The sequence below is a fragment of the Girardinichthys multiradiatus genome, chromosome 10 (assembly GCF_021462225.1).
Source record: "Girardinichthys multiradiatus isolate DD_20200921_A chromosome 10, DD_fGirMul_XY1, whole genome shotgun sequence".
Classification (NCBI taxonomy): domain Eukaryota; kingdom Metazoa; phylum Chordata; class Actinopteri; order Cyprinodontiformes; family Goodeidae; genus Girardinichthys; species Girardinichthys multiradiatus.
This window is the reverse complement of record NC_061803.1, coordinates 18,602,483-18,613,999: the sequence shown is the minus strand read 5'-3', so window position 1 is coordinate 18,613,999 and position 11,517 is coordinate 18,602,483. Positions and strand designations below refer to the sequence as shown.

Below are 11,517 nucleotides of genomic sequence, written 5' to 3'. Positions count from 1 at the left end.
CCGGAGCGGCGTCTGTCTATAAGCTGAGGACTGTAGTGAATAATTGTGAAGTGGGAGAAAAAATATGTGGTTTTCAAAAAAATATTTTGCATGTGGGAAGCATTTGTATTCAGACCTCCCTTTTTAGTCTGACCCCCCTAAAGCAAAATCCAGTGCAACCAGTTTACCTAAGGGAGTCAACCTGTGTGTAATTTGATGTACACATACAGGTAAGCTGTTCTCTGAACAACCAGCATCGAGAATGTTCTTCTTAAACAGATCCTGCCCACTGTGAAATATAATGGTGGAAGCAACAGGGTATTCCTGGAAGAAAACCTGTTAGAGCCTGCAAAAGACATGAGACTGGCACGGAGGCTCACCTTCCAGCAGATCAATTACTTTGAACAGTGAGAGCTACAATGAAAGTGTGTCATTTGCTGTCATTTCAGCTTTTAACTTTATGTTTTCTGTTTTGTCTTTTCCTAGAAGCTACATCAGGCCTGGCTCTGTGTTTAGCTGTAATACCTTCATGGAGGGGGCATTGGCTGAGCTGCTGCTGCCAACAACTTAATGCTCACCTTCTACAGATGATACACTTGGCCGACTAACTGTGACTAACTGTTTGTTCTCTCTTTCATACTCTAGACTTGAAAACTGGCTCAGTTTATCTGATTAGATGTCTTTCTCTCCTAGATGAAGCCACTAAAGGAGCTACAACCATTAACATTTTACTTTTCCTTCCCATAGAAAGTACTCCTGGATCAGTACTTCTGTTTTCTTTTTGTGTTTCTGCTCTGTTTTCTCAAACCCCCAGTCAGTCTTGGCAGGTGGCCGCTCACACTGAGCCTGGTTCTGCTGGAGATTTCTTCTTGTTCAAAGGGAATTTTCCTCTTCACTGTCGCTACCTGCATGCTCAGTACGAGGGATTGCTGCAAAGTTAATGCAAGCGACTGTTCACAGTTGCTACATGTTCATCCAGGAAGAGTGACTGCTGCAAATCACTGACTCGGTGCAATCTGCTGGGTTTCCTTAGATAGAAAAATCTTTTACCAATTTGAATAATAAACTGAATCTGACAGCACTTTTTGATAAAGATTAATTGGAATGTATATAGCTGACTTTAAATCTGTATGATTCGATTGAATTGACTTTGTAAAGTGCCTTGAGACTACATGTGTTGTGAATTGGCGCTATATAAATAAAATTGAAATGAATTGAATGGCTTACTTCTAAGACTATTGTGTTAGGAAGCCCCAGTTAAAGTCCAAACCTAAATTTGGATCTTCATAAATGTTAAAAGAACTTGAACTAATTTGCTAAAACAATGAGCAAATGTTTCAGTCTCTATGTCCACAAAGCTGGAAGAGATATATTCAAAAGACCTGGAGCTGGAATTGGAACAGAAGGTGATCCTACAATGTCAAGGGGGCTGAAAATAAAGCAGTTTGCAGTTCTTGACTCCAGTATGTTTGGGTATTTGTTACCATACATTGCCACTGGATGTCCTCAGATCCCCTCATGATGTTGCATGTTTAACATGTCTCCACCTGTTTGCTGTTTCAGATCTGCTCACCCTCTGATCACCTCTGCCAACATTTCCACCTCTTGATTTTCCTTGTCTGTTGCCACATCATCTTTCTTGTTGTCCTCAACCGATTTAGTCCAGCCACATTTTGTCTATCATTCTTGTGTTTCCATTTCTAGATGCAACAAATTGCAGTAATAAAATAATATAAACAAACAGTGATGTTTATTATGAGAATGCTTTTGGACCTCAATGAAATACTGTGCTTCTTCTACAATTAATTTACACTGATCTCAACACCGTTTGTAATTGAATGGCATCCAAACAGTGCATTTCCTCTATACTGTCATGGTAACAGAAACATACACATACTTTTAATGCTGGGGTTTTATGCATCAGGACACACCAATGATCTATCTTTATCGTGTTCTAATATTATGTAAATCTACCCTCAGTTTTACAAAAAACACACAATTAGGTATTATCTAAATATTAAGGTCAGATTTACATTTTTCAAAAGAAAAGACCAAATTATGTTTTTCAGGCCATGACATGTAAAACTCTAGAAATAAAAGAACGTGTACTTTTCTTTCTGAAATTGTCTCTCATGTTGTATATGAAATGTGAAGCAGCTGCATGGCTTTGAAATCGAAACAGCCCTCTTACAAATGATTAAAAGTGAGTCTGGCTGGGCTTGTTTTAAAGGTGCACGTAAACAGAACGCTTTCTAGTAATGGCCACAGCAACGAACATGTCTGTTAGTGAAGATACTCAATGCAGGAAGCAACAATCTGTTCTGCAAATAACAGGCGCGCCATTGGCTAAGAGTTGTTGACGTGAGCGAGATTTTACTGGGTCCGAAAGCCGTCGATTTAATCCACTGTATAGAACTTTATTTGGACCGTCGAGGAATTTTGTCTGAACACACAAGTATTATTATTTTTTTATTTGATCAAAACCATGTTTTACATTATGTTTGCGTAGAGTAAGGGAAGTAGTTAATTCGTAACTACTTCCCTTACTATCATTACTAGGTGTTTGGTGTTCACGAAAAACTTTTTTTTTTTAATGTTCAAACTAACCTTTTTCGTGTTAGATACATTTTACTGTCTTAATTAACTTCAACCAACCCTTATTTTTAATGAGTTGGTTATTCCTTTTCCCGAAAGTGTCTCACCACACTGTGGAAAGTGAAAAGTGCTACAAGCCGATAAATAAATAGTTTTTGTTTTTTTTAATTAGATTGAGCAGTTTTGCTTATATGAATATAAACAGAACACTTAGGTCTAAATCCGGGTCGTGGGAGTTACCACTGAGTCATGTCCAAATTTTGTGTTGGTGTAGCCTCAACACTGAACACTGAAATCAGATCCATTGCTCAGGGCAAGTTATTTAGATACCAAGCAAATATTCTTGTCATCTTGCGATAAACAGAAAAAAAACATGCAGTAAAGATGGTACTGGTTGCTTCCATATTACAGTTTTTACATGATTTGTTTATTTCTTGGATTGTGACACTTTCGGCCTTCCGCTTCTGGCCCTTTGTGCTTGTGGATTTTGAACTTTCCCGGTGGGCTTTAGGACCCGGGAGATTCCTCCTGCATGCAGCGGCAGCAGTCTGCCGCTACAGAAGGACCAGAAATCTGCAGCCCACAGAATGAAGAGATCAAAATGATGCTGCATCCAAAAAAGGATTAAACGTAAGCAATCTGCCGTCAGTTTGTGCTAAATCCTCCGCTCATCTCTGCTCTATTCTTCTCGTGTAAATCTTTGAATGATTCATGCAGAAATCCAAGAGGTTTAGGTTTGCATCGGTCTGTCTGCATGCGAGCTAATGACAGATGCATCGTTCTCACTTTTTCTGACTATTGCAGCGGATGCAGGAAGGCCTTTGATGCGATCTGTTGTTTGTGTTTAGTCCGGGCTGGGCGCCACCTCGCTGGATCCGCCGCCGGGTGGAGAAGAACAGATTTTGGGAGGTGAAAGGGAGACATGAGGTCGCTGAGCATCGTGACGCCTGACCGATCATGATGAAGACCGAATCCACATCCAAGAGCACCGGCTCCGGCTCCACGCTCAGGAGCCCGTCCCCGCACAGGAACGCGTACGAGGCGGGGATGCAGGCCCTGATGCCGGTCAAAGACGGCGCCGCCAACGGGGACGTGCAAGAGGGCCCCCGGGGCCGCAGGTACGGCTCCAACGTGCACCGCATTAAAAACATGTTCCAGCAGATGCAGACCACAACCGGGGGCGACGTGGAGGCGGAGGACGGCGCCAGGATGGTGCGGCTGTCCCTGCCCAGAGCCGGCAGTCTGAATGAAAACGTGGACCACAGCGCGCTGCTGAAGCTTGGATCCACCGTATCCGAGCGCGTCAGCAAGTTTGACCCCAAGGCCGAGAACGGGCACCAGCGGGCCTCCTCACCCAGCTACTCCAAGCTGCAGGAGACTCGTCGCATCTTTGAGCAGCAACAGCAGGAGAAGCAGGAGAGGCTGGAGAAGCTAAGCACCACCAGGGTCCTGCTGAAGACTGACAAAGCCCCGGGTTTCCAGGATGGAAGGCTGGACATGGTGTCTCGCTTTAATGGCAGCACAGAGTCCCTTGACAGCCTGGACACCAGTGAGGCTGTCTCCCCCACGGTGAGCCAGCTCAGCGCTGTGTTTGAGAGGGCTGCTGAGCTCCGGAACAACCTTCACCGGCTATCCTCCACACCACCGCTCCCTTCTCGAGGGGTAAGCGCCAAGGTGGGAGTGTTGAACTCAAAGATAATCACCAAGAGGGTTAGTGCCTTTGCATCAGACCACCAGGAAGAAGAGATAAGCAATCAGAAGGGCAGAGAGGGGCCTCCCAGGGGCCTTAGAGTAAGGGCTGAAAGCATCAACGGAGGCAAGAGTGCTGGCAAGTGTCCCCCATCTACTGAACATTTAAGTAATGTTGGACAGCCTATTGAGCAGAGAGAAAAGACTGTTGTAGATGTTGGTGTGGAGGCCAAAGGGATTGTCCAACATGAAAATTTGCCTGGGGCCAAGGGGCCAAACAGCACAACCTTGCAAGGTGACCTCCATGGGTCTGTCGAGAACGGAGAAGCTGGTGCAGAGGAGAAATGTTCTCCAAAGAATGACGGGACGCTAACACAGGAGGAGGAGAAGGAGGATGAGTATGAGGATGAGGACGACAGGACTCAGAGGGACGGCAAGTCGGACCATGACCTCACAAACATCAGTACATGCAGCACAATGGGGGATGATTATGGAGAAAGCCAAAAGGATGAGGAGGAAGAAGAGGGCGATGAGCACTATGAGCCTGAATCCAGCTGCATGGAGATTCCAGGGCTGCCTGTGGAGGAGGATCCGCCCCCTTCCAGGAAGATCCGTTTCAGCACCGAGCCAATCAAGGTAAGAGGGAATGCAGCAGTGAAAGACCTCATGTAAGCAGAAATAAATGCTATCAGAAAATAAAAATGTTTATTTTTATTTCTAAGATGCTATCCAGTGTTTTATTTTTGTTTGCAAAGGTTGACTGACAATAAAACACAACTGGGTAACAAAGTGTGAATTTTAGGCAGGATTTCACAAAATATAAAGTAGATTGATGGGAAAAACAGTTGTTTTCTTTTGGGTTGATGGTATCACAAGAGGCACAAGAATTGAACTGATTTTGACATACAGTTAATCAAAGAGTCAAGTTGTGTCTGGATTGCAGTGGGGTATTTGACACCCTGTCTGTCTCCCTGGTGATCTTTTTTTAGGGAAAGTAACAGGTGATAGTGCACTTCTGCCAAAAATTGTTGAGTCTTAAAATATCCTCTAAACTGTACAGGTCCTTCTCAAAATATTAGCATATTGTGATAAAGTTCATTATTTTCCATAATGTCATGATGAAAATTTAACATTCATATATTTTAGATTCATTGCACACTAACTGAAATATTTCAGGTCTTTTATTGTCTTAATACGGATGATTTTGGCATACAGCTCATGAAAACCCAAAATTCCTATCTCACAAAATTAGCATATCATTAAAAGGATCTCTAAACGAGCTATGAACCTAATCATCTGAATCAACCAGTTAACTCTAAACACCTGCAAAAGATTCCTGAGGCCTTTAAAACTCCCAGCCTGTTTCATCACTCAAAACCCCAATCATGGGTAAGACTGCCGACCTGACTGCTGTCCAGAAGGCCACTATTGACACCCTCAAGCAAGAGGGTAAGACACAGAAAGAAATTTCTGAACAAATAGGCTGTTCCCAGAGTGCTGTATCAAGGCACCTCAGTGGGAAGTCTGTGGGAAGGAAAAAGTGTGGCAGAAAACGCTGCACAACGAGAAGAGGTGACCGGACCCTGAGGAAGATTGTGGAGAAGGGCCGATTCCAGACCTTGGGGGACCTGCGGAAGCAGTGGACTGAGTCTGGAGTAGAAACATCCAGAGCCACCGTGCACAGGCATGTGCAGGAAATGGGCTACAGGTGCCGCATTCCCCAGACCTGGGCTACAGAGAAGCAGCACTAGACTGTTGCTCAGTGGTCCAAAGTACTTTTTTCGAATGAAAGCAAATTCTGCATGTCATTCGGAAATCAAGGTGCCAGAGTCTGGAGGAAGACTGGGGAGAAGGAACTGCCAAAATGCCAGAAGTCCAGTGTCAAGTACCCACAGTCAGTGATGGTCTGGGTGCCGTGTCAGCTGCTGGTGTTGGTCCACTGTGTTTTATCAAGGGCAGGGTCAATGCAGCTAGCTATCAGGAGATTTTGGAGCACTTCATGCTTCCATCTGCTGAAAAGCTTTATGGAGATAAAGATTTCATTTTTCAGCATGACCTGGCACCTGCTCACAGTGCCAAAACCACTGGTAAATGGTTTACTGACCATGGTATCACTGTGCTCAATTGGGCTGCCAACTCTCCTGACCTGAACCCCATAGAGAATCTGTGGGATATTGTGAAGAGAACGTTGAGAGACTCAAGACCCAACACTCTGGATGAGCTAAAGGCCGCTATCGAAGCATCCTGGGCCTCCATAAGACCTCAGCAGTGCCACAGGCTGATTGCCTCCATGCCACGCAGCATTGAAGCAGTCATTTCTGCCAAAGGATTCCCGACCAAGTATTGAGTGCATAACTGTACATGATTATTTGAAGGTTGACGTTTTTTGTATTAAAAACACTTTTCTTTTATTGGTCAGATGAAATATGCTAATTTTGTGAGATAGGAATTTTGGGTTTTCATGAGCTGTATGCCAAAATCATCCGTATTAAGACAATAAAAAACCCGAAATATTTCAGTTAGTGTGCAATGAATCTAAAATATATGAATGTTAAATTTTCATCATGACATTATGGAAAATAATGAACTTTATCACAATATGCTAATATTTTGAGAAGGACCTGTACACATCAACCAGATCATATGGTTTTTATACAAATTTGACTAGAAATGATTGCTGAGGATATTTATTCAAATGCTAGATGACCGTCAACTTTTACAATTTGATAAATATCTTTTGCAAAAAGAGGATTGATAAGTTTTCTTCTATGGGTTGTTATTTGTAGAAAATGATGTAAAAAGAAAAACACACAGTTTAAAACCCAATGAAAAGAAAGCTAGATAAAACATCCATCCATCTTTCACACCCGCTTCTTTCGTACTGGGTCGCAGGGGGAGCTGGTGCCTATCTCCAGCAGTCTATGGGTGAGAGTGGGGGTACACCCTGGACAGGTCGCCAGTCCATTGTAGGGCAACACACAGGACAAACAACCATGCACACACCTATTCACACCTAAGTGCAATTTAGGGAGACCAATTAACCTAACATTCATGTTTTTGGACCCCGAGGGGAAGCCGGAGTACCCGGGGGGAACTCTTATGGGGGGAACATGCAAACTCAATGCAGGAAGAACCCCGGCTGGGAGTCGAACCGAGGACCTTATTGCTGCTGTACTACCAACTGTGCCACCATGCAGTCACAAAAAACATTATTAGTAATTCTACTGAGCACTGGAAATTCAGTGCTGCAGTTTCATTTATAACTGAAAGACTGCTAAAACCTGCATATGTTATTATATCTATATTTAAAAACATTATTTGGTTCTTTATCATTTTTGGCCAAAGTTATTAAGTGCCGTTGTGGGAGGACAAAAGAGCGAAAGAGTTGCAGACCCCTGGTCTATTGGGATGGGGTGCAAACACATGGTGTATTATGGTCTGTGCTGAGACAGCGTTTGTATGCGCTGTGCTGAATGGGAGGATGGATGACTAGTTTCGAGCAATTTCAAAACTTCACCTCATATGATGTGGCCCATGGTATGGTCTGACCCAGCAGATAAGCTACTGTTGCTGAAATTACTGGATAACTTGATGCTGATTCCTGTAGAAAGCTGTCTGAATGCACAGTGAGTCACAGTTTATTGCATATGGAGCTCAGTAGCTGCAGACTGTAGTCTGTGCTGTTCATAATGTTTTGCCTGATCACTAAATATTCCCTGTTAATATGTTGAGTATGACCTTGGAACTAATCTGCTGGGCTGCACTCCTAACTAGAGCTTTTGTCAGCATTTTTACTGAACCTGCTCAGCTTCTTTTACCCTCAGAGAAACGCTGACATTTTAATTTTGTTTTTCAACTCTGGGATTAGCACGCCTATGACATTCACAAATCATACTAGCTAGCTGCTTATAGGTGGTTCTGCATTCCTGGTGTGCAGCTGACATGAGCCAAAAAGTACCAAAATGGAGTTAATTAACCTATATGCAAAGAAAGCTACATTTTTAAACCATAAAAATGTTTATTTAAAGATGTGATGCACATCTTTAGATAGTAGATAAAGGTGGGCTAATAGCAGAGATAATTTGATACTCCGACTCAAGTCGCTTTAAAGTAGCAAAAATAAAATATTTCAGACTCGACTTTGACTTGTTCTCTAAAGACTTTGTACTTGACTTAGACTCCTGGTCTGAAATCTAGTCCTATTAACAATTTTTATCCCATGTAATGAAGAGTGAAAACAAGCCAGTATATGAGCTACAGACTCCTGCTGCACATGTTTTAGTTTGAAAGGATGCACTTAATTATTAGCCTGTGATGTTTATGAATTATGGGCTGTTAATGACTCAACAATCCGCTCATGTTCGCTGTAGCTTAATGTTAATGACCACATGAATGACTTTATATCATTTGCGAAACAAAATAAACATAACTTACCTCTGACCTTCTCTGAAGCTATATACAACATTACAAGGCCGCCGCTGGCTGAAAATATCAAAACAAAAGGACTATGTTCCATTCTTCAGAAGTTCAACACTCATTTATTTACTTAATACACTTTGTCTTGTATACACGACAATAAATATATATTAAAGTTGAATATTTATAATTATTTACACTATTTATGGCTCTACTATTTAGAATTGAAAACAACTGCTCTTAAATGCGGATTTAGAAAATTTTTATTTTAGCCATTAGAGATTTGAGACTTTAATCTGACTTGTTGTGAATGACTTGAGAGTTGACTTGGACTTGCTCCTCAAAGACTTGACACTTGACTTGGACCTGGAAAAAATTACTTATGAACATCTCTGGGCTATGGGAAGTATGCATGGGCCAGTCACGGGGCATACTGAGATTTTTAAAAAGTTACAGATTCCAAATCATTAAAATTTTTTATAATACTATTCCAATGGTTTAAAGTTCTTTTAATAAGATACAAGAAAGAACCAGATTGAGTCGGGATTTCTCCAGCTGTATGAAGTACAGAGTCATTCAGCATCATCCCACCCTCACCTGTTACTGCACACTCCTAGTCAGCTAGATAAAAAAGAATACTTTTACAATTTTCCCTTGCTTCAAGGACAATAAAAATAAACTACTTGTAAACAATTTAGATGAGAAAGACAAACAAGAGCAAGTATGATAAGAGCAGAATATCTGTTAAGTACTTGACTGCTGGCTAGCCAACCAAGCAGATAGCTCAAGTAATTAACCAGCTAATCAGTTTCCTAATACTTGTGTTACTCTAGAAAGAGCAGGACAACTATAAGGTATACTATTCTGTAAAATAGGGACTTGATCTACAGCTTAATTTATAAATTGTATTTTATAGATGCACCACAGATGGAATCAGCCAATCTTCCTGTGATCAGTTCTGGATAAGATTTGTCCTTTTTTGGTATATGCATCAAAACTAAGAACATCCACTATTTTCAGTCTACAAATGCACTTTGATGCACTTTTTAAAGCTTTTTTTAAAACTCATTTTCCGTTGGACTCAAAACTGCTGCTTCTATTGAAGAGCAGACAGCTTTCCCTTCCTTAGGAAAATAAATCAGAATTGGCAGGTCAGGTTTTTGATGCTTCTCTATTCTATACTTTTACATAAGTATTTGAATCAAAATAACAACCTATAAATGCATTGATAACATTGCTGTATTTGCAATAATTAATGTTATATTATTTCAGCTGTTGCATTAATAACTGTTTCTTTTAATGTTATAAATTAAAGAAATTACGTGATGTTGTTTATTTTTGTCCTGAATAGTTTGCAAAGACGGTGAAATTGTGACAGTTTTATTCAAGGTTAAAATACCTGCTCATGCCTACTTCTCATAGATTGTTCTCTATTCCTGCAGTTCAGCTGACATGACCTATTAAATGACAATATAGAACAGGAAATTAATTAACCTATAAAATGAAATGCAAAGAAACCTGCTAAAGTAAACACTTAAAATAAGGTTTGGGTAGTTATCTGTGTATTTAAAATGATGGGTGTACAGCAGTAGAAGATAAAGGTCCATTTATGGGGAGTTAAATAAGGGGCTGGGAGTATTTTTGGAGTGTGTAAGAAAGAACAATGCAATTTCTTCTCTGGCTAGTGAGATGAGAAAATTGGAGAGGCGGAAGACAGAGAGAAGGAGGCGGGAGAGTCGACTCAAAGCATCTCTCTGTTTAGTGGTGGTGTAATGATCCGAAGAGGAGCATCAGACTTTTCTACAGCTCTGCCTCGAGCTCTGAGACATGCAGAGACTCTGGCAGGCAAAGTGAGCCCAGACACTGTGCATCACACGCATTCCCTCTCATAGAAAGCCATTTCATACTGTTCCTCATCATGCCGACTAAAGTCGTGATCTGCTGTTTATGTATTTCTCATGGATGCACATTCTCCAGCATTGCTTAGTTACTCTCACTTTATATTTCAATTTTTGCAACAACAGAAGATGATGATGCACATTTACTGCAGCATTAACCACACTTTGACACTCTTAAGACAAAATCTAAGTATAACATCACAACTAATGGCTGTGTAGCAGTTTATTTAACTTTGACCTAAAAATTGGATATTTTAAACATCTGGGATTTAATTACTAAAATAAAGATACCTTCCTTACTTGTTATAATCTACTCAGCTTTTTAGGTAGATAATCTTGGTCATTAATATAAAAAAAAACATGCACTTTGGCCATCATACACAACAGTGCCTTTCAAAGTATTCACAAACCTTGGACTTTTTCACATTTTGTCATGTTGCAATCTCAAACATCAATGTATTATGTTGGGATTTTATACCTAACACAAAGTAGTGCATAATAGTCAGAAGAAAGGACAACACACCTGTATTTTTGTGAAAACAAGTGTTATGTGCACTTTAAGACCTCCTGGGTCACAATCCTTTGCTGCAATTACAGCAGCAAGTCTTTTGTTTTATGTATCTTTATAATATCTCTGCACATCTGGAAACTGAATATTTTGCCATTTGTTTTCCAAAATAGCACTAGCTCAGTCATATCAGTTGGAGAGCATCTGCGAACATCAGTTCTCAGATGCTCTCTCAGTTCTCTCTTTTTTTTCATGCTAGACCTGAGATGCATTCTTGCTGATTTGTCTAGTTGCTAAGGGGGGTCAACTTGAAGCTGTTGCACACCAGAGCTCAGTTGGTGAGTAGGTGTGAAGTGATCACCATGTCATTCTAACAACTGGAGCTCCTGGTACTTGTTCGTTCAAAGATGTTGGCTTAATTAAGCGGTTGAG

General features: G+C 41.1%; 1 protein-coding gene across 3 annotated transcripts in view; it reads left to right on the top strand.

Moving 5' to 3' along the window:
* Positions 1-2,842: 2,842 nt before the first annotated feature.
* LOC124875019 (neurabin-2-like) overlaps positions 2,843-11,517 on the top strand; it is a 34,552-nt gene continuing 25,877 nt past the window's right edge. The window contains exons 1-2 of one of the 3 annotated variants that reach the window (XM_047376781.1): positions 2,843-3,204; positions 3,423-4,899. In XM_047376781.1, coding sequence (XP_047232737.1) covers positions 3,532-4,899 — 1,368 coding nt within the window. In that variant the 5' untranslated portion in view covers positions 2,843-3,204; positions 3,423-3,531. Of the gene's footprint in view, positions 4,900-11,517 lie in introns of all 3 variants that reach the window. The other 2 variants (XM_047376780.1, XM_047376779.1) reach the window with 2 other exon arrangements.